The 24,173-nt window shown below is 39.4% G+C and overlaps 2 protein-coding genes across 3 annotated transcripts; both read right to left on the bottom strand.

Annotated features, from left to right (window-relative positions):
• Positions 1–564: 564 nt before the first annotated feature.
• LOC133662445 (oocyte zinc finger protein XlCOF20-like) lies at positions 565–12,793 on the bottom strand. 2 transcript variants are annotated; one of them, XM_062066452.1, is made up of 2 exons: positions 12,278–12,793; positions 565–3,151 (listed from the first exon to the last, which is right to left on the bottom strand). In XM_062066452.1, exons 1-2 carry the CDS (start codon positions 12,291–12,293, stop codon positions 2,304–2,306), a joined length of 864 nt encoding a protein of 287 aa, XP_061922436.1. In that variant the 5' UTR covers positions 12,294–12,793; the 3' UTR covers positions 565–2,303. The 2 variants fall into 2 exon arrangements, with proteins under 2 accessions (XP_061922436.1, XP_061922426.1); XM_062066442.1 differs by lacking the exon at positions 12,278–12,793 and adding an exon at positions 8,370–8,805.
• Positions 12,794–15,125: 2,332 nt separating this feature from the next.
• Positions 15,126–24,173, bottom strand: LOC133630621 (gastrula zinc finger protein XlCGF57.1-like). Its single transcript, XM_062022218.1, has 2 exons — positions 23,827–24,173; positions 15,126–18,660 (listed from the first exon to the last, which is right to left on the bottom strand). Exons 1-2 carry the CDS (start codon positions 23,843–23,845, stop codon positions 17,126–17,128), a joined length of 1,554 nt encoding a protein of 517 aa, XP_061878202.1. The 5' UTR covers positions 23,846–24,173; the 3' UTR covers positions 15,126–17,125.

Raw genomic sequence — 24,173 nt, 5'->3', positions numbered from 1 at the left:
AAAGTCTATTGTTGAAGTTGACTGGCCTGCGCCCGTCATGAACAAAATGACTTTTAACATGGATGATATTTTTGCACGGGTGCTGTTGAGTAAAATCATTATTTTCTTTTTTTTTCTTTTCAAACTGTGTTTGCAGATTATCTCTGTGTGCAGTGAAGCATGTTGCGTTATCCCTCGTCGTGCAGGGATGATAACTGCAAGAAACTTTTTTTTTTTTTTGTCGATGATTAGTGATTTAGGAGTGATGAAACACTAGCTATGGTTTAGTGTTTAAAGGTCCACATTTATTGTTAGTTGTGAGTCAAAAATACATCCATTCCCCCTCTTCTGTCTCCACACTGTTTTCGCTTGCAAGCGCTCTGTGTGTGTCTTGACTTGCGCCTCGGCTCATATTACCAACAATATCACCCTGGCGCATACTTGCCAACCTTGAGACCTCCGAATTCGGGAGATTAGGGGGGCGGGGGGGGGGGGGGGGGGGGGTTATATTTTCAAGTATTTCTTATATATATATATATATATATACATATATATACATATATATACATATATATATTAGGGGTGTAACGGTACACAAAAATGTCGGTTCGGTACGTACCTCGGTTTAGAGGTCACGGTTCGGTTCATTTTCGGTACAGTAAGAAAACAACCAAATATACATTTTTGGGTTATTTATTTACCAAATATTTTTCTTAGTGGAATATTTGATGTGAAGTAATCAGAACCTTGGATAGGTCAATAATTCATAATAACACTGATTTTGATTCAATATTATGTTTTGAGCAATGACAGTTTGAAAGAGAAAAAAAAACAGCTTTGTTTTATTAGTCAACATTGCAACTTTTTCTAAATTACATTTAACCTTTAAGCATTTTTAATTCACTTTTGTTATGTTTTTGTTTATTTTAATAGTATTTTTTAGAATGTGCCGTGGGCCTTTAAAACATTAGCTGTGGGCAGCAAATGGCCTCCTGCTGAAGATAATAAAAAATTAAATCTGATAAATCTATGGATAAAAAGCAGAGCCTGGTGACTCATGCGCGTTTATCATAACTCTCTCGTTCTCTCTGTCTCTGCCCCTCCCTCACAATGCTGCTGCGCGCACAATTTGTTTTGTTTTCAACCCCTTCTTAACCCTGAACGTACATTGAAAATACACGCAACCCTAACTCAAAATTTTGGACATTTGAGGCATTTAAGAAACTCCGCCCTGACAGCTCCGCAAAAGAGGACATGTCCGGTGAAAAGAGGACGTATAGTCAGTCTATCGTAGCCCGTTAGCTGCTAGCATGCCGTGTGTTGTGCCTCGGTGTGCATTGTTTACACAACGTGCGTTACGCTACTTAATATGTCCGTGTGGAAACTCGTTCGGTACACCTCCGAACCGAACCGGAACCCCCGTACCGAAACGGGTCAATATAAATACACGTACCGTTACACCCCTAATATATATATATAAAATAATATGTTCATGAATGAGTATATCCGTTCGGCCATCGTGTTCAATGGAGAAGTCAGATCTACAAAATGTGCAGGCAGCATACCCCTTCCCCTTCGAGCTGTCCTGGATGAACTGAAATTATTTTTTTCCAATCATTTTGGAACTTGCAAGCGTACTTCTTCTTCTTACTCGTCGTCGCCATGTCTCTCCTTCGTTCCTCTGTTATGTTTTTGGACATTACTACTTGCCGTAGTTTTGAAGCAATGCATGACGGGAATCCGGATGTTGTGTGTCAGTGTATTAACGTGCCGGCTGGAATAAAACACACGCTGAGAAATAGCTCCGTGCCTGCCTACTTTATGGGTTATAGATAAACCTATGGATAACGGAGACATATATAATAGTCTCCTTTTCAGGTGAGAGAGGACGCTAAAGGCAGTGCCTTTAAGGCACGCCCCCAATATTGTTGTCCGGGTGAAAATTGGGAGAAATTCGGGAGAATGGTTGCCCCGGGAGATTTTCGGGAGGGTGCACTGAAATTCGTGAGTCTCCCGGGAAAATAGGGAGGGTTGGCAAGTATGCCCTGGCGCGTCATCATGTCCATGAAAAAAAAAGTACTGGTATTTTTTTTAAAGGCATTATTGTACCTTTTTTAATTAATTACTACCGCAGTTTTTTAGTACTGGCATATCGTACAACCCAACTGCAGACATTTATATACAGTGCTAAAATTTGTTTGCATTTTTCTTGCAAGGAAAATGTCACATGACTTAATGAAAACATGCTCAATTCATTCCAATGGTTGATACACATATTAAACGTGATAAAAGAATATAAGTTACTTTAACGCTACATGATTGAGTCAAAGCGCTGCGTCGCGTATAGCAGCACACACGTGTTTGCGATACTGATACTTATAAGAGAATTTTCCGTCACACTTTTTGCAACTGAACGGTTTCTCTCCGGTGTGTTTCCTGGTGTGATTCATCAAACTGCCTCGATGGGAGAATTTTTCGCCACAAATCAGGCACGACAACGGTTTCTCTCCGGTGTGTAATCTCATGTGGATGTTCAAATTTCCTCTTTGGGAGAACGTCTCGCCGCAGACTGAGCAAACGAACGGTTTTTCACCCGTGTGCGTTCTCGTGTGCACCACCAGATCGCTTTTTCGAGAGAACCTCTGGCTACAAATGGTGCAGAGAAAAGGTTTCTCTCCGGTGTGCGTTCTCATGTGTATCGTCAAAGTGCAATTTAAGGAGAATCTTTTACCGCAAACTGAGCAGCCGTACGGTTTTTCACCCGTGTGGACTCTCATGTGTCTCTTGAAAGTTGTCAGCCATCCAAAAGTTTTGTCACATTGAGAGCACTGAAATGATTTTTTGTCCGTGTGAGACGTCTTATCCACTTTAGAGTCCTCATCATCAGTGTCAGCAGAGTGTGGCGTCGTCTCGTCGCTGTCAGATACTGGAGCTAAGAGGCTGTCTGCTTCTGATCTTCTCGTCTCCTCACTTTGACTCTGCTCAAGCTGCGGCCTCTCGGCGTCGGCGTCTTCGCTCTTCACAACCACACAAGTCACTGGAAACTCGCTGACGTCAGCCTCTTCCGGAGTCCATACTTGCTCCTCTTTGATGAGGGGAGGCCCAGGATCCTCAGGCTCCGCCGAGGTGCTCCACTCCCGCTGCTCAGCGGGAAGATCTTCGTCACTGATGTCTGTAGGACACAATAACACAAACACACAAGGCTTTAAATAACTAGATTTTACTTCAGCAGTGAAATATAGTTAAAATTAAGGCAGCAAATGAATCAAAATCGTGAACAAGTGTCCAATTTTTTTTTTTCTAATTTAGTTTTAAATGCCTACACTACACACTTGTATTTATTTGTAAGAATTGTGTTTTTATTAGTTATTTAATTTCTGATCTTCTTGAGCCACTTAGTGGTTGCATTTATTGTTGTGTTTCCTTACAGGAAAAATGGCAAAATGTCACATGAGTTGCAGGTTTAGCAACAATAGACTGCATTAAGAACTGCACTTATTTATTTATAAATAACTCTGTTATTTGTTTATGTCTATTTTAAATACATACGTTCCACTTTCATCATGTTCTGTTACTGCGGTGTCCAAATTGTTTTTCAATCAAAGCGTGCGGGCGCCATTTTGATTATTTTACATTTCAAAACCAATAAATATAGGGTTTTTTTTCACTTTTAGGGCTCCCCTCATTTTTGGTCCTGGGGACCCAGACGAGTCTCAGTTAAATGTTTAAAATGTTTTTTTAAATATATATATTTTTTTATTTAATCGATTTTTTTTAAATTAATTAAAATAATCGTTACAAATAAGAATTGCGATTAATTTGAAAACTTCGACTTATTTGACACCTCTTATTTATTTCAATTAAAAAAAAAAAAGTCCTTCATGGATTGTATATTACATATTTTGATGTAATTTTTAACCAAAATAGGTCTGTTATTTGGCTCTGTTATTTGTTTATGTCTATTTTAAATACATACCTGTATGTCCCACTTTCATCATGTTCTGTTACTGGAAAATCAAAGCGTGCGGGCGCCATTTTGATTATTTTACATTTCAAAACCAATATTTTTATAGTTTTTTTTTCACCTTTAGGGCTCCCCTTATTTTTGGTCCTGGGGACCCAGACGAGTTTAAAATGTTTTTATTTTTTTATTTAATCGATTTTTTTCTATTAATTAAAAGAATCGTTACAAATAAGAATTGCGATTAATTTGAAAACTTTGACTAATTTGACACCTCTTATTTATTTAAAAAAAAAAAAAAAAAAGTCCTTCATGGATTGTATATTACATATTTTAATGTAATTTTTAACCAAAATGGGTCTGTTATTTGGCTTTGTTATTTGTTTATGTCTATTTTAAATACATATGTCCCACTTTCATCATTTTCTGTTACTGGAAAATCAAAGCGTGCGAGGGCCATTTTGATTATTTTACATTTCAAAACCAATATTTATAGATATTTTTTTACCTTTAGAGCTCCCTGAATGTTTGGTCCTGGGGACCCAGAAGAGTCTCAGTTAACTGTTTAAAATGTTTTTTTAAATATATTTAAAAAATAATAATTATATCATTGTTATAACATTATTATTTTTTCAACAGCTAAATCTCTAGATCAACTTTAGTTATATCTGTTGATAATGTTTTATGCTCTTTTTGTTAAAGAACAATCTGTTTTTAATGGCAAAAATATGCGATCTTTTCCCCAAAAAATATTTTTGGTGAACTAATACTGCATTTGATGTGAAGTAATAGGAGCCCTAAATATTTCAATAATTCATTACAACATTAATTTGTATTCATTATATTTTTTTGATGAATTATTTTTTTGAATTCACAGAAAAGCGTTACAAATATTAACATATTTTATTTTACTTTCAAAATCTAAATCTCCAGATCCACCTCAAATATATTTGTAAATTATACGTTTTATTTTTTATTTTTTAAAGTTTGTTTCTTTTTGTCGTACAAAACTTTTTTTTTACGGCAAACACACAAAATATGCAATACTTTTCCACAAAAAAATATTTCAAAGTGGAATAATTGATGTGAAGTAATTGGAGTCTTCAATAGGTCAATAGTTCATAAAAATTTTGATTTGAGTAATGACAGTTTTAAAGAAAAATAACAGCTTTGTGTTATTAGAGTCAAACCTTTTCTTGTTACAGTTCATGTTTTCTCTTTCATTCCTTCTTTTTTTGTTCTTTTTCCAAAGTATTTTTAGAATGTGCCGCGAGCCGTTTAAAAAATAGCAACTTTGCAAATTGTTCTTTGTTAAAGTACCAATGATTGTCACAGACACACTAGGTGTGGCGAAATTATTCTCTGCATTTGACCCATCACCCTTGATCATCCCCCTGGGAGGTGAGGGGAGCAGTGAGCAGCAGCGGTGGCCTCGCCAGGGAATCAATTTTGGTGATTCAACCCCCAATTCCAACCCTTGATGCAGAGTGCCAAGCAGGGAGGTAATGGGTCCCATTTTTAGAGTCTTTGGTGTTTCACCAGTCTGCTCTTTAATGTATTTTGTAATATCATCAATCAATGTTTACTTATATAGCCCTAAATCACAAGTGTCTCAAAGGGCTGCACAAGCCACAACGACATCAGACTTCAGATCCCACATCAGGGCAAGAAAAAAACTCAACCCAATGGGATAACAATGAGATGGATTGATTGATTGATTGAGACTTTTATTAGTAGATTGCACAGTACAGTACATATTCCGTACAATTGACCACTAAATGGTAACACCCGAAATAGTTTTTCAACTTGTTTAAGTCGGGGTCCACGTTAATCAATTCATGGTACAAATATATACTATCAGCATAATACAGTCACCACACAAGTTAATCATCAGAGTATATACATTGAATTATTTACATTATTTACAATCTGGAGGGTGGTATGTGTAGGGGGTTCGTGGGGGGGGTTATAGGTTTGGTTGATATCAGCACTTCAGTCATCCAGGGGAAGCTCCACAAACCACGTTAAACCCAGATTCCGATCTAACAAAGGTCTTAACTCATTCTCCTTCTATGCCACATCAATATGGAATGCACTCCCAACAGGTGTTAAAGAAAGTGCATCTCTATCCTCCTTCAAAACCGCACTAAAACAACACCTCCAGGCAACTTCAACCCTTGACTAACACCCTCCCCCTTCCACATCCCACCTCCCCGGATTGTAAATAACCAAATGTAAATAATCAAATGTATATACTTGTTTTTATGCTTTCTGAACTCACTATGTTCTCTGCTCGCTGTACATATCCTACCAAGTCAGACCTACACTGTTTCAATGCCCATTTCTCTAATGATGTAATTGTTGATGACTGAAGTGCTGATATCAACAATAATGTAAATAATTCAATCTATATACTCTGATGATTAACTTGTGTGATGACTGTATTATGCTGATAGTATATATTTTGTACCATGAATTGATTTACATGGACCCCGACTTAAACAAGTTGAAAAACTTATTTGGGTGTTACCATTTAGTGGTCAATTGTACGGAATATGTACTGTACTGTGCAATCTACTAATAAAAGTTTCAATCAATCAATCAAAAACAATTATATCATCTGAGAAACCTTGGAGGGGACCGCAGATGTGGTCTAATTTTTAGAATGTGCCCTGGGCCGTTTAAAAATTAGTTGTGGGCCGCACTTTGGACACCCGTTTTAACATTTTGATTATAAATGACTGTTTAAGTAAAAGTTATTTTTCTCTTTCTCTTTTACCATGAATTGATTAATGCGGGCCCTTATTCGGGTGTTACCATTTAGCAGAGGTGGGACCAAGTCATTGTTTTGCAAGTCACAAGTCTCAAGTCTTTGCCCTCAAGTCCCGAGTCAAGTCCCGAGTCAAGACGGGCAAGTCCAAAGTCAAGACTGGAAAGTCTCAAGTCAAGTCCCAAGTCCTGCATTTTGAGTTTCAAGTCCTTTTAACCACAGACTAATATATTTACACAGATTGTAAACATTGTTTATGTAGGATATACACATGTATATATAACCTAATCATATTGTTTCTTCAACTTAAAAATAGCTGACCGTTTTTTCCCCCTTCTCTGGGATTATGTTCCCAGTTTTGATCTTGGATGTCTGGTCACTTATAGCGTATAAGAATATTCTATTACTGTTAAGCAAACTATGAATAATAAAACACGCCAAAACATGTGTACTTTATCATAGCTACACGTGACGTATGACAAAAAAAAACGCGTGAAAATCAGTGGTATTCAGTGAGGTAAGATGAATTAAATGCGCTGACAGTTCATTGCTCCTGCCAAATGAATTGCACTGAGTGGAGCGGATCACCACTCCAAGATGGCGGCCCCGCATCTCGTCAGCGCTAGTAGGCAGTAGCGGTACCTTTATAAGATGTCTATGGTTATAACGTTAGCAGTGAGTTTACAGCCTCACTGATTTAAAGGCCTACTGAAACCCACTACTACCGACCACGCAGTCTGATAGTTTATATATCAATGATGAAATCTTAACATTGCACCACATGCCAATACGGCCGGGTTAGATTAGTAAAGTGCAATTTTAAATTTCCCGCGAAATATTCTGCTGAAAACGTCTCGGTATGATGACGTTTGCGCGTGACGTCACGGATTGTGCGGACATATTGGGACACCATTGTGGCCAGCTGTTAAGTCGTCTGTTTTCATCGCAAAATTCCACAGTATTCTGGACATCTGTGTTGGTGAATCTTTTGCAATTTGTTTAATGAACAATGAAGACAGCAAAGAAGAAAGCTGTAGGTGGGATCGGTGTATTAGCGGATGGCTGCAGCAACACAACCAGGAGGACTTTGAGTTGGATACGCGCTACCGTGAGTATGCAGCTTTGGCTTCCAAACATTTGATATGATATGATATGTGCATGTCACGTACGTAACTTTGGGGAAATATATGTGCTGTACGAACTTCACGGAGGTGAACGGTACTTTGGGCTGTGGGATTGAGTGTGTTGTGCGGGTGTTTGAGTTGTATTGGTGGGTTATATGGACGGGAGGGGGGAGGTGTTTGTTATGCGGGATTCATTTGTGGCATATTAAATATAAGCCTGGTTGTGTTGTGGCTAATAGAGTATATATATGTCTTGTGTTTATTTACTGTTTTAGTCATTCCCAGCTGAATATCAGGTCCCACCCGCCTCTCACAGCATCTTCCCTATCTACTAATAAAAGTTTCAATCAATCAATCAAAAAAACTCTTCTTTTCATAGACATTTCAAAATTATTAATTTTAGATCTGTATTTATAATACCATGCCGTGATATTATTGCCTCAGGTTATCATACCGGCAGAATCTCATACATAAATTGACTCCTGGATAAATAATGTCAATGGTTAAAAAATAAAATAATCCAACTTGAACAAACCTGTTCTGTTTAACACAACTTGAAGGTTGACAACAGCATCCAGTTGTTGACGTTGTCGCTCGTTCTCCTCTTTTGTTCGAGAAAGTTCCTCCTCGTATTCTGCTATCGTCCTTTCCAACACGACAAATATTTCTTCCACTACAGCGTTCAGTCGCTCAGTCACCATCGCTCTCAGTATTTGGACTTTGCACATTTTCACAGTCACAACAATTAGCATGTGATGCTAACTTCTCTTTGTTAGCAGCTAACGGGCTAAGGTAGCATGAGAAACAATACCAAATTATGAGGTTTGCTTCATTATACGGTATATACTTGTGGTGAATAAATTATTTAAAACACAGTGCATACGCGTGGATTTTAGTCGGACGGCGAAGTAAATAGTTAAGTCACACAGTTTCGCGAGCTTATTAAATGCTAATGCTACCATAGTAGCATATGATTGCTACCGGAAGTGGTAGTACGGCAACTCCAAGTGGACAAACTACCTTTCCTCAAACGAACAATTGAAAAAAACATATATAATTTATCTATTACATAGTTTGTTCCAAACATGCCTACACAACAATACATAATATATTTACAATGAAGTAAATAGTTAAGTCACACTATTTCGCGAGTTTAAATGATTGATAACGTTACCATAATAGCGTCGATAGCTACCGAAATAGGTAGTACGGCAAGTCCAAGTAGCCAAATTACCTCATCTCAAACGAACAATTGAAACAAAAAAATACTTAATAATACTGTTTATTTGACACATTCTTTATTCCAAATATTATTGCACAATAACTTAGCACATGTTTGCAGTGAAGTAAATACTTACGTTACACAGTTTTGCGAGTTTAAATTGCTACAGGAAGTGGTAGTACGGCAACTCCAAGTGGACAAACTACCTTTACACAAACGAACAACTTAAAAACAGGATATCATTTATTAATTACATAGTTTGTTTCCGACACGATTACACAAAATTACAGAATATATTTACAATGAAGTAAATAGTTAAGTCACAAAATTTCTGGAGTTGTAGTTATTGCTAATATTACTATACTAGTATTGATAGCTACCGATAGGGGTAGTACGGCAAGTCCAAGTAGCCAAATTACCTCATCTCATACGAACAATTGAAACACAAAGGTACTTAATAATATTGTTTATTTGACACATTATTTATTCCAAATATTATTGCACAATAACTTATCACACATTTACAGTGAAGTAAATAGTTATGTTACACAGTTTTGCGAGTTTAAACTGCTACAGGAAGTGGTTGTACGGCAACACCAAGTAGACAAACTACCTTTCCACAAACGAACAATTTAAAAACAGGATATAATTTATTAATTACATAGTTTGTTTCCAACACGATTACACAAAATTACAGAATATATGTACAATTAAGTAAATAGTTAAGTCACAAAATTTCTGGAAATGTAATTATTGCTAATATTACTATACTAGTATTGATAGCTACCGATAGAGGTAGTACGGCAAGTCCAAGTAGCCAAATTACCTCATCTCATATGAACAATTGAAACAAAAAAGTACTTAATAATATTGTTTATTTGACACATTCTTTATTCCAAATATTATTGCACAATAACTTAGCACATATTTACAGTGACGTAAATAGTTACGTTACACAGTTTTGCGAGTTTAAATTGCTACAGGAAGTGCTGGTACGGCAAAACCAAGTGGACAAACTACCTTTCCTCAAACGAACAATTGAAAACACTATATACTTTATTTATTACATAGTTTGTTTCCAACACGATTACACACCAATACAGAATATATTTACAATGAAGTAAATAGTTAAGTCACACAATTTCTGGATGTTTTTATTGCTAATATTACTATTCTAGCATTGATAGCTACCGATAGAGGTAGTACGGCAAGTCCAAGTAGCCAAACTACCTAATCTCAAACGAACAATTGAAACAAAAAAGTACTTATTATATTGTTTATTTGACACATTCTTTATTCCAAATATTATTGCACAATAACTTAGCACATATTTATAGTGAAGTAAATTGTTACGTTACACAGTTTTGCGAGTTTAAATTGCTACAGGAAGTGGTAGAACGGCAAATCCAAGTGGACAAACTTTCCTCAAACGAACAATTTAAAAACAGGATATAATATATTTATTACATAGTTTGTTCCAAAAATGACTACACAACAATACATAATATATTTACAATGAAGTTAATAGTTAAATCACGCTATTTTTGCGAGTTTAAATGATTGATAATATTACCATAGTAGCGTTGATAGCGACCGAAAGAGGTAGTACGGCAAGTCCAAGTAGCCAAACTACCTAATCTCAAACGAACAATTGAAATAAAATAAAAAAGTACTTATTAAATTTTTCAATTTTAATAAAATCATTATTTCAAACATTACTGCACAATAACTTATAACTTATAACATATTTACAGTGAAGTTTAAGTTGCTACCGGAAGTTCACTTCATTTATTCAAATGGTAAATATATATATATATATATATATATACATATATATATATATATATATATATATATATATATATATATATATATATATATATATATATATATATATATATATATATATATATATATATATATATATATATATATATATATATATATATATATATATGTTGAAAGTAAGGCCTACATTTTCTAATTGGCTTAATGGTTTAAAATGATCAATCATATCTTGGAGAATGATTAAGAGTACAAAAGCCCTTACATTTATATATTTGTTAAAAACATTTAAAGTGATTTTTTTGTCTTTTTGTATTTTGTATTATTCATATTTATTAATATTTAATATTCTATCCGTATTTAGATTAGATTAGTTTATTAAAAGGGGACTATGCAATTTCATAAAAACACATGACCACACATGGTTAAAAAAGCCAGAATTAGCCAGAAGGCTAGTTTTCATCTGTAGTCCCCTGGCCATGATGTAAAAAAAGGCAGTAAAATTACAATTTAAAAGAAAAGGAAAATAAAGAGAGAGAAAAATAATAAAAGCACACAATACATATACAATATGATTAAAAAAAAAATAACATCATAAAATTTATCTTAACATCAAAACAGGCACATTTTTTTTTAGTGCTGGCAGCTTAGTGCTTTTGTTTTCTTTCCTTGACATGTTTTGCTGATGTCGTGATTTGCTCAATCTGATGTGTAGATTTTTGGTTATGTTGAAAGTGCCTTGACTTTTGTTTGCAATATAAAAATTTATGTTTGTTGTTCAATTAAAAAAATAAAATAAATAGATACATTTAAAAAAATAAAAAAATAAAAATGTTACATATATGAAGACCGGCAAAAAAATTATCATGTACAGGACACGGGTTTCTTTATTCTGAAAGTTAGATTTGAGTAGATTACCACAAATGAAATAATGTTTAAAAATTAGACGCGCTTTTCCTTGGTTCTCATCCAACTGTGATGTATTTGCAGTCTAACCTCTTTGCAAACACACCATACAGAGCCGTGACACCTTACATGCCACACTGACCTCTAGTGGTGTTTGTTTGGAACTACCTGATACCTAATAGACTGTATTTATATTATTCATATGTGAATTATGCTGTATAATAGACTGTATTTATATTATTCACATGTAAAAATACCTAAGTGTTTATTGTTCAGTGTGAGTGAACTGTGGTGCTGAATTTACCCCAGGGATCAATAAAGTACTTTCTATTCTATTCTATTCTACCTATTTGCAAACGCACCAGAGCCGTGACACCTTATATACCACACTGACCTCTAGTGGTGTTTGTCTGAAACTACGTTATGAGATACCCTTTTCCACCCCGGCTAAATATAAATACATTTACGTAAATGAAAAGTTATTACGGAGTCCATGTAAACAAATGCATTTAGTAGACGACGGCACATACCTGATGACTTGGACATGTTTGCACCGGTGAGACTGCAGCTGCTGGCTTTCTGTCACACCAGAGTCCGTGCGCATACCTGGAGAGACCGGAGGAAATGACTGTCGTTATGTATCGGACACTTCGGTCTCCATGGACAGATTCTCGCTCCTCCGCTCGGACCGGGCATTGGCCGAGTGCCAGTGGGCAGTCTAGTTGGTTGCTTTGTTGGGTCTGTTCCTGTCTCTGGCTGTGCTTCCCCCCCACCCCCGCAGACGATGGCGTGGAGCAACGCAGAGGCTGTTTTTGTTGTTTGTCTGTGCATGGTGCAATCGTATGTGCCCAATATGTATTATTTATTTCTCATTTTGTTGTTGTTGTGTTTTACTTTGTAGTAATGGCGCAGCTGAAGTTGCAGCTGGTTGCATCAGCTCTCTGCTACTTTATTACCCTTTGTGTCCTTTGATGTTTCCCTTGCGTGAAGTGGCAGCTGGTTGCATCAGCTCTGTGCTTTTTTAAAATGTTTTCTTTTTTTTATGTCGTTCGTGTTCTTTAATTTTTCCCTCTAGTTTTCATGTCTGTTTTCACCATATCGTTTGTGGACTGTCTAACTATCTGCACTACAACTACATTTTTGATTGATTGATTGAAACTTGTATTAGTATATTGCACAGTACAGTACATATTCCGTACAATTGACCACTAAATGGTAACACCCGAATACGTTTTTCAACTTGTTTAAGTCGGAGTCCACATAATTCAATTCATGGTACAAATATATACTATCATCATAATACAGCCATCACACAAGTTAATCATCAGAGTATATAAATTGAATTATTTACATTATTTACAATCCGGGGGGTGGGATGAGGAGGGTTTGTTTGATATCAGCACTTCAGTCATCAACAATTGCATGATCAGAGAAATGGGCATTGAAACAGTGTAGGTCTGACTTGCTAGGATATGTACAGCGAGCAGAGAACATAGTGAGTACAGGTAGCATAAGAACAAGTATATACATTAGAAATACATTTGATTGTTTACAATCCGGGGAGGAGGGATGTGGAAGGGGGAGGGTGGAAGTTGCCTGGAGGTGTTGTTTTAGTGCGGTTTTGAAGGAGGATAAAGATGCCCTTTCTTTTACACCTGTTGGGAGTGCATTCCATATTGATGTGGCATAGATGGAGATCGAGTTTAGACCTTTGTTGGATCGGAATCTGGGTTTAAAGTGGTTTGTGGAACTCCCCCTGGTGTTGTGGTTAAGGAAGTAGTTTGACATGTACTTCGGTATCAGGGAGGTGTAGCAGATTTTATAGACTAGGCTCAGTGCAAGTTGTTTAACTCTGTCCTCCACCCTGAGGAGAAGTGCGTAGGACTGAGGTGTGATCTGGGGTGGAGGTCTGAAAGTAACCTGACTAGCTTGTTCTGGGATGTTTGGAGTCTAGATTTGAGGGTTTTGGAGGTGCTAGGGTACCAGGAGGTGCAAGCGTATACAAAAAAAGGGTTAAACGAGAGATCCCGCTAGAATCTTCTAGGTGCTTTTGTTGACCAGAGAGGAGATTCTGTAGAGAAATCTCGTTCGTTGGTTGACCTTTCTGATTACCTTGGTTGCCATTTTATCACAGGAAAGATTATCCTCTAGAAAGGAACCTAGGTAGGTGACCTCATCTTTCCCCTCATAGTTTCCCCATTGTGGGACAATTAGGTCTGTCTTACTCTGTTAGTTCAGTTCAGTTTAGTTTCAGTTTATTTGGAACATGCATACGGTGCAAGGTAATGCATCACACAATTCCAGTTGTTTCATTACTGCATGTCCGAAAAGGAGTAGGAAGAAGCAGAGCTTATTTAATCATACCCCTTTTCATACCATAGCAATGTTATCCAATTTCATTGTTCTCTGTAACAGAACAGTGAACAAATAAATAATAAATAATTAATATGCCATAGTAAGCATAAAAAATATTAAATACATAAATAATCTTTGTCTCAAAAAAAAGGGTTCAAGATGTTCATCCTAATTCTTGTTCTGTGTTCTTTGTCAACACTTGCAGTTTGAACCGTCTCTTAAACTGAATCATATTGGTGCTTTGTTTGGTTTCTTTGCTTAATCCGTTCCATATTTTAATTCCACATACTGATATACTGAAGGTTTTAAGTGTTGTACGAGCATACACATGTTTTGAATTAGATTTTCCTCCAAAGTTATATTTCTCCTCTTTTGTTGAGAAGAATTGTTGTACATTCTTGGGTAATAGGTTGTAGTTTGCTTTGTACATCATTTTAGCTGTTTGCAAAATGCACCAAATCGTTGAATTTCAACTTTTTACTCTATCAGTTATATTCTACCTGCGTTCTTCGACTGAATAGTCAGAGCAGGTCCTTCTGCAACAATTTATCCAAAAAAGGTCACAGGTTAAAACTATAGCATTGGTTTCAATCACAATCAGCTAGCTCAAGGGTATCAAACGTACGACCCGGTGGCTGGATCAGGCCCGCTAACAGGTTTTATCCGGCCCCGCGGGATGAGTTTGCTAAGTATAAAAATTAACCTGAAATTTTTGAATGAAAGAACAGCTGTTCTAAATGTGTCCACTGGATGGCGAAATACAAATTCTTTGTATCTTTGTAGATGATGCTACATATGTACAAAATAAACTACATGATGTTAGTACATCAGTCGAGGAAAATGATCAAACTACATAAACAACATCCTGTATTTAGATTTTAATATGATTTTTTTTATCTTGATAGATTGAAAATTAACACCAATGAGTTGACTGATGAACATTATCACATCATTTCATTGTGTTTTATACACACTGCAAGTCTATAAATAATGTCGTAACATACATGTTTTTAACAATATGTAATATGTACAATATTTACTGTATTTTGGTCATTTCAAGCAATTCTGGGATGTCTTTTCCCCGGCGCATTTATTTCATATCAACGCACGTCCGACCGTAGGCGCCAATCTTGTAATTGTATTGAATTGTGGACCCCAGGAAGACTAGCGGGTTGTTGAGGCAACCAGCTAATAGGGATCCTTAATAAAAATCAAAAATCAAATCAAATCTACATTTCTGCCAGCGGGTGCTCGGTGTGTTGTGTATTTTTGTAAAAAAAAATAGACTTTCAGCGAAGTTAATATCCCATATGATTTGTGGTTTTATGTTTTTGTAAAACGGACCAAACTCGCCACAAAATTAACTACAACAAGAAAGATTTTTGAAAAAGTATTTTAAAGATTGAAAGTTGCCATCAATCCCACGCGGGTGCTCAGGCCCCGAACCACATACGGGATCGGCGCCTATGCGTCCGACTTCCAGCAATTAACGTGTTTCCCTACTTCCGGAAACAAAAGTGTAAGTGTTCTAATCATGGCAGACACAGTAGCAAAGAACAAAGACGACAATTTTTGGACGAATGAGGATTCACAACCTTTTCTTTTCGAAGCTGAATATACGGAGGATGAACTACTGCTTCTAGAAGCCACCACGAGGGAAGGGTGAGACGTTGGAGCAGACCAAAGCCGAGTGAGTGAGGTGAGAGTGACTCTAAGCTGCAAAATATGGAACTTGAAGTCTTGCTATTTCGACATAAATGGAGTGCTTACCCAATTCTCAAATCCCTTCACTGGCTTCCTGTTCCACTCAGGATTGAATTCAAAGTCTCCCTACTAACCCACCAGTGCCTCCATGGAAATGCCCCCCTCTACCTCAAAGAACTACTCACCCCCAAATCCTCCACTCGACACCTCCGCTCCGGACAGGCTAACCTCCTCCAACCTCCGAGGACAAAGCTACGAACAATGGGAGACCGGGCTTTCTGCTCCGCCGCTCACAGTCTGTGGAAAGCTCTCCCTGACCACCTGAGGGCACCACAGACGGTGGATGCTTTTAAAAAAGGCTTAAAAACACTTCTTTTTAAAAAAAGCGTTTTTTTTTTTAGATATTTGCACACTAGTTATAGCTATTTGGCTGTTCTAGTTTTTATTTTTTTTAAATCTTTTTATTTTAATTTTTTTAAATACACTGTAGCACTTTGAGGTTGTTTACTCAATATAAAGTGCTTTTTACAAATAAAATCTAAATCTATTATTATTACCCAAACAAACCGGAAAAAAATGTCCTCGGTTCGCTGGACCAAACGCACAATCATACTTTAATCATGATACACACAGCCACCATGCGTTTTATTACAACTACAGTATTCGCGTTGTCTGGCTGGCTGTGTACAAGCAAAACAAGAAATGTGGGCTAATACTTTACAGATACTGTAATATGATTGTTCATGTTTTTCAGTCCGTACAGATTGATGTCTTATCGCAGTGTGTTGTGTATTACAAACTCAAATGCGTTTCGTTTCGTCGTAGAAGCTAGCTTTTCTCTCTCCTAGCTAGCTTTTTACGGCTAATACCGAAGCATGCCGATATGTTACTACACTGGAAAGAGAGTTACTCAGTGTTCGCTCTTGCAATAACAATGTCGCTACAGCTTGTTTATTATACGGGTTACGGTACGTAATTGAAGTATTGTTGAGGGTTGTTTGAAAGCATTTTTAAAGAGATTTAGTGGTAAAATTGATCGCTCCCATTAGCTGCATTGCTAGCCACCAAGAACAAGCCGGTTTTTACATGTTAGAACGTAAAAAACCCCAAAACCTTTTGTGTTCTTGTCTCTCATTAAGATTGTGAACGATAGGTAAAATTCCCCAAAAGACAATGTTCTGACCACTATGTGACAAATTAATACTGACATGGACTTGCATTTTACTCCCGTTAACACCTTTGTTGAGAAGACATGTTCACATTGTTAGATACACACATTAAACATGACAGCAAATGTATGAAAATATATCATCATCAATTTACTGTGGCTTCTCTTCAGCAGCACACTTGTGTTTGTTCAGCTGGAACTTGTATACAAACGTGTTGGCGCAGGCATCGCAACTGAATGGTTTCTCACCCGTGTGTTTTCTTGTGTGTATGGTCAAACTGTTTTTTCGGGTGAATCTTTTAGCGCAAACTAAGCAGCAGAAAGGCTTCTCCCCGGTGTGTGTTCTCACGTGTGCGATTAAATTTCCTTTTTGAGAGAATCGATCGCCGCAAACTGAACACGGAAAGGGTTTCTCGAGAGTGTGTGTTCTCGTGTGGGTCATCAGACTGCTTTTGTCGGAAAATGCTTGACCGCAATATGAGCAAGTACATGGTTTCTCGCCGGTGTGTGTTCTCGTGTGTTTGATCAAAGTACCCTTTTGAGAAAACGCTTGACCGCAGACTGAACAAATGAAAGGTTTTTCCCCAGTGTGTGTTTGCATGTGCCTGACCAGTGCTGTCTGAAAACTAAAACGTGTGCTGCAGACTGAACAAAAAAAGGGTTTTTCACCAGTATGTGTTCTCATGTGGGCTCTTAAACTTCTTTTAACGTAGAATTTTTTAACACAGACTGAGCAGGGAAATGGTTTCTCACCAGTGTGCGTTCTCATGTGTCGAATTAACGTTGTCTGAAAACTAAAATTCACATTGCAGACTGAACATGCGAAGGGTTTTTCTCCAGTGTGTGTTCTCACATGTTCTTTCAAAGTTATCTTCCTGGAGAAGGTCTTTCTACAAACAGAGCAAGAAAACGGTCTCTCGCCGGTGTGTGTTCTCATGTGTTGGACTAAAGCCGAACGGACGCTAAACCCTGTTTTGCAGACCGAACATGAAAATGGTTTTTCCCCAGTGTGTTTTCTTGTGTGTGTCATCAATTGCCCCCTTTGAGAGAATGTTTTGCCACAAAATGAACAGGTGTAAGGTTTTTCCCCAGTGTGTGTTCTCATGTGCTGACTCAGTGTCGAACTGGCATTAAAGTTTGTGTTGCAGACCGAGCAGGAAAATGGTTTCTCGCCAGTGTGCGTCCTTGTGTGCGCCACCAAGTGTGCCTTGCGTAGAAATCTTTTGCCGCAAAATGTGCAACTGAAGGGTTTTTCTCCTGTGTGACATCTCATGTGTACTTTCACATTTCTTTTGTAGCCAAAAGTTTTGTCACATTGAGAGCATTTAAAGTGTTTTTTGGCAGTGTGGCACTTCTTATTGTATCTCGAGTCTTCATCACCAGTGTCAGGGGAATGTGACGTTGTGTCGTCACTATCTGATAGCGGAGCCAAGAGGCTGTCTGCTTCTGCTCTTCTCGTCTGCTCACTTTGACTGCGATCCGGCCCCGACGACCGAGCTTCATCTTCGTCATCTTCACTCTTCACAATCACACGAATCACTGGAAGACTGCTGATGTCAGCATCCGCCTGAGTCCACACTTGCTTCTTGTTTTCCTTTTTAATGTGGAGGGACCGTGGCCCCTCTTGCTCTTTCTCGGCGCTCCACTGCTGCTGCTGCTCAGGGGGAAGATCTTCTTCATCGACGTCTGCGGGACACAAGAACACAAACACACACGATTAGGAAAAGTCCAGTTACACATGTATTATGTCAACAAATAGGAATGTAAATGGAAATATGGTGCGAGTGGAAAAAATTGACATTTTTATGAACAATGCTAACAATGAAAGTAGGGCTGGGCGATATGGCCTTTTATTAATATCTCGATATTTTTAGGCCATGTCACGATACACGATATATATCTCGATATTTTACCTTAGCCTTGAATGAACACTTGATGCATATAATCACAGCAGTATGATGATTCTGTGTCTACATTAAAACATTCTTGTTCATACTGCATTAATATATGCTCATTTTAAACTTTCAAGCAGAGAGGGAAACCACAACTAAGTCAATTTAGCAAAACTGTGTTTATTAAACAGTTATTAAGCAGTGGCACATACATTCATGTTATTTCCAAAACAGAAAGTGCAAGCTTGTCAGAGACATTTTAAAACAAGCTATTAGTGCACTTTTGTGCATGATGTCACTAAGATGACATATCAAAACAACACTAAATTAAAGTGCACTTTTTGTACAGAACGCCACTACAATAGTTTAAAACAAATAAAGTGCACTGTTGTGCATGATGTCACACAAGATATTTCAATAACTGTCAAATAAAAATGAGCTGCATAATAGGAAATGAAATAGTGTATGTCCTTCGCTATGTGGTAGGTTACTGCGGACGTTATCCCCTTCTGTTGACTATTTTTTGTCATATGGTCTTGATGTGGAAATGGATGTTTGGGCATTTTGTGGGTGTGGCACCGAACGGAGATGTTGACATGCGGAGTTTCAAGCACTCTTCATTCTCTAGCGGGTGACTTTTCAAATGATGCTACACATTAGCAGTGCTGCTACTTTTTGTAGCAACGCTTTTGCCGCATACTTGTTCAACATATTCAGAATCAGAATCAGAATAGTTTTATTGCCATTGTTTGAGAACGGGTTCACAAACTAGGAATTTTTCTTGGTGCAATCGTGCAACATAAAACACATATAAGGTAATAAAAAGAGCTGTAACTGAGCTATCAGATCATGTTATAGACTTAGAAGGAATTCAAGGAGCTGCTGTTAGGAGTTATTGTTCATTTGCCTGATGGCCGAGGGGAAAAAACTGTTCAGGTGGCGGGAGGTGTGGGTCTGGATGGCCCGTAGTCTCCTGCCTGAGGGGAGAGGGGAGAATAGTTTGTGTCCACGGTGAGAAGAGTCAGCTGTGATCCGACCCCCACGCCTCCTGGTCCTGGAGGAGAACAAGTCCTGGAGGGATGGGAGCCTGCAGCCAATCACCTTCTCAGCAGCACGTACGATGCGCTGCAGTCTATGCTTATCCTGGATTGTGGCGCCGGGGAACCACACTGTGATGGGGGAGGTCAGGGTGGATTCGATGATGGCTGAGTAAAACTGCACCAGTATCTCGGTCGGCACCTTAAGTTTCCTCAGCTGCCGCAGGAAGTACATCCTCTGCTGCGCCTTCTTGATGAGGGAGCTGATGGTCGGCTCCCACTTGAGGTCTTGGGTGATGGTGGTGCCCAAGAAACGGAAGGGGTCCACAATGGGGACGGGGGTGGGAGAGTCAATCAGGGTGAGGGGGGATGGTGGGGCTGTGACTCTCCTGAAGTCCATGATCATCTCCACTGTTTTCTGGGCGTTCAGCTCCAGGTTGTTGAGGCTGCACCAGGACACCAGCCAGTCCACCACTCTCCTGTAGGCGGACTCATCGCCATCCGAGATGAGCCCGATGAGGGTGGTGTCATCCGCAAACTTGAGCAGTTTTACGGATTGGTGACTGGAGGTGAAGCAGTTTGTATACAGGGAGAAGAGCCAGGGGGAGAGTACACAGCCCTGAGGAGTACCAGTGTTCGTGGTTCGACTGTCCGAGACAATCTTCCCCAGCCGCACGTGCTGTCTTCGGTCTGTCAGGAAGTCATTGATCCAACTGCAGAGGGAGTCGGGCACGCTGAGCTGGTAGAGCTTGTCTCGTAGCAGTCCAGGGAGGATGGTGTTGAAGGCAGAGCTGAAGTCCACAAACAGGATCCTAGCGTAGGTTCCTGGGGAGTCCAGATGCTCCAGGATGAAGTGGAGGGCCAGGTTCACTGCATCATCCACAGACCTGTTGGCTCTGTAGGCGAACTGCAGTGCTATTTATATGCTATATATATATTCCTGCTTGAAGCCAAACCACTGCCAGACGATGTTTTTCTCTGGAATTAATTATTTTTCCTTCATTTGTTACCAGATTCGCCCCTTCTTTCTCTCGTATTACCACTGCGCTTGCACCACAGCTAACGTTACCCATGCTGCTACCTCTCTGCTCGGCGAGGGCGTATGACGTTGCACGCGCGACAGTATGTGACGTATGTAAGAAGGTGCGCTTGTTTTAAGTCTCTGTGAGAAGGAGAGACAACAAAGAGTGAGAAGAGCCTGTAGTGTAATGCCCGCAGCTAAAAGCAACTGTGTGAGAACGTATACTCGAATATCACGATATAGTCATTTTCTATATCGCACAGAGACAAATCCGCGATATATCGAGTATATGCGATATATCGCCCAGCCCTACGATAAAGTATCAATGCATCATGGGTCTTACTGCATCTGAATAGCATCTTTACATTGGGTCGAATAAAGGACTCTGTCCTAAAGTTGTTTTTTTCTTTCACAAGTTCCAAATATGGCATCAATAACTGCTACAATGTTTGTTATGATCGCTTCAAGAAAAAAGAAAATAATTTGATGAAATTCGCCTCATTTCCAGGGCGAAAGCAAAGCAAAGCCCAGAAGGGACAAGCGGTAGAAAATGGATGGACTTTCCTTCCTTGCGTAGGTTGTCAATGATGGTTTTCTGCACAACTGTCATGTCAGCAGTCTTCAGCATGATTCCCTCTTACACACATGCTTATGTGGGATATGGCTATGAGGTTTTTTCCCCTTCGCCTCAGTCTGGACCCCCACTCCGGGAGCCCAGGCTTAGACTGAATTTTTTTCCCTTCTCACCTCCCCAGCGTTTACCTGTTTCTCACCTTTTTTGTAAGGGGCGCCGGAAGTTGGCAGACCTGTCAGCGATCCTGTTCTGTCTCCCTGTAATGTTTGTCTGATCTTGAAAGGAATTGTGCTGAAAATCTTAATTTCCCCTCGGGGATTAATAAAGTATTTCTGATTCTGATTATTGTAAATTCTACTGAACCAGACTGAGGGACTATTTAAAAGGCCCGGGAACCCTTCACTAGTGTTTTTTTAATTTGTTAATTAGCTGATAAACGTGTGGCACTTTGAGCTTACAGTATTGAAACTTTTCACGATATTCACATTTTCTGAAATTTGGAATTTTGTGGGAGGAGCGGGGACCGGACCGCGTGTTCAGCTTCAAGAACTGCCTGCGTACATCCTCCTCTCGGACGTCTGTGGTCATGAAGTCATTTGAGCGATTGGTCCTGCTGGACGCACTGCAGTTCGCCTACAGAGCCAACAGGTCTGTGGATGATGCAGTGAACCTGGCCCTCCACTTTATCCTGGAGCATCTGGACTCCCCGGGAACCTACGCCAGGATCCTATTTGTGGACTTCAGCTCTGCCTTCAACACCATCCTCCCTGGACTGCTACGAGACAAGCTCTACCAGCTCAGCGTGCCCGACTCCCTCTGCAGTTGGATCAATGACTTCCTGACGGACCGAAGACAGCACGTGCGGCTGGGGAAGATTGTCTCGGACAGTCGAACCACAAACACTGGTACTCCTCAGGGCTGTGTACTTTCCCCCTGTATACAAACTGATGCACCTCCAGTCACCAGTCGATAAAGCTTCTCAAGTTTGCGGACGACACTACCCTCATTGGGCTCATCTCGGATGGCGACGAGTCCGCCTACAGGAGAGAGGTGGACCGGCTGGCATCCTGGTGCAGCCTCAACAACCTGGAGCTGAACGCCCAGAAAACAGTGGAGATGATCTTGGACTTCAGGAAAGTCAAAGCCCCACCAACCCCCCTCACCCTGATTCACTCTCCCACCCCCGGACTCCATCCGTTTCTTGGGCACCACCATCACCCAGGACCTCAAGTGGGAGCCGACCATCAGCTCCAAGGTCCAGCAGAGGATGTACTTCCTGCGGCAGCTGAAGAAACTGAAGCTGCCGACCGAGATGCTGGTGCAGTTCTACTCAGCCATCATAGAGTCCATCCTCACCTCCTCCATCACAGTGTGGTTCCCCGGCGCCACAGTCCGGGACAAGCATGGACTGCAGCGCATCGTACGTGCTGCTGAGAAGGATATTGGCTGCAAACTCCCACCCCTCCAGGACCTGTTCTCCTCCAGGACCTGGAGGCGTGTGGGTCGGATCACAGCTGACTCATCTCACCCTGGACACAAACTATTCTCCCCTTTCCCCTCAGGCAGGAGACTACGGTCCATTCAGACCCACACCTCCAGCCACCTGAACATTTTTTTCCCCTCTGCCATCAGGCATATGAACAATAACAAGATCTGATAGCTCAGTTACAGCTCATGTTATTCTATTCTGTGTTATATGTTGCACCATTGATTGATTGATTGAAACTTGTATTAGTAGATTGCACAGTACAGTACATATTCCGTACAATTGACAACTAAATGGTAACACCCGAATACGTTTTTCAACTTTTTTAAGTCGAGGTCCACGTTAATCAATTCATGGTAATTGCACCAAGTAAAATTCCTAGTTTGTGAACCCGTTCTCAAACAATGGCAATAAAAACTCTTCTGATTCTGATTCAAAAACTACATGCCATTATTGTTTCACTCTAGTCCGTTAAGTTCCCAACCATAAAGAGTGGACGGTTAGAGCAGTATAGTTGCTCACTTCTACTTTATTGTCAAGTTACAATCCCAGGTGATTAACTGACACTAGCCCGCTTACTTCCTGTACAGGGTGTCTCACTCTAAACGTTCCCCCTGCAACATGTATTAATATGCTGGAGTGTCAACGTAACAATCATATTGTAACAATGATTACCGAGATTCGAAGAAAGTATTTGACGCATCTCACTTTTGTAATGTGTCTATACCACATATTAGTTTCACATTTGAAGTTGAATTGCTGACAGGAATAAACTTTTGCACGATATTCCATTTGTTTGTGTTTCACTTGTAGTTAAACACGTGAGTGAGAAGAGAACAAACCTGCTTTCTGTGACTCCATTTGAGACTTGAAAACAGCGTCCAGTAGTTGGCGTTGCCGCTCGTAAATTCCTTCTCGTACTCTTTCGAACACTACTTTTGTTTCTTATTAAACACTCAACGTTTGTACACACGCTTAGCATATGTTGCTAACTTCCGCGTCGTTCTTGTTAGCCACCGACGAGCTCGGCAGCTTGAGAAGCTTTAAAGTGCACCGAGACGAAACTGTAATAAAACGTAACGTTTAGACCATTGCTACAAGGAAGAAGAGAGACCGTGTCCTGTCTCTAGTAGATTAAACACATCTCTACAACGCTTGTGTTCCTTCACCGACAATTTCATGGCGAGGA

The sequence above is a fragment of the Entelurus aequoreus genome, linkage group LG02, assembly GCF_033978785.1.
Source record: "Entelurus aequoreus isolate RoL-2023_Sb linkage group LG02, RoL_Eaeq_v1.1, whole genome shotgun sequence".
NCBI classification, from domain to species: Eukaryota; Metazoa; Chordata; class Actinopteri; order Syngnathiformes; family Syngnathidae; genus Entelurus; species Entelurus aequoreus.
This window is presented reverse-complemented; position numbering and strand designations above follow the sequence as displayed.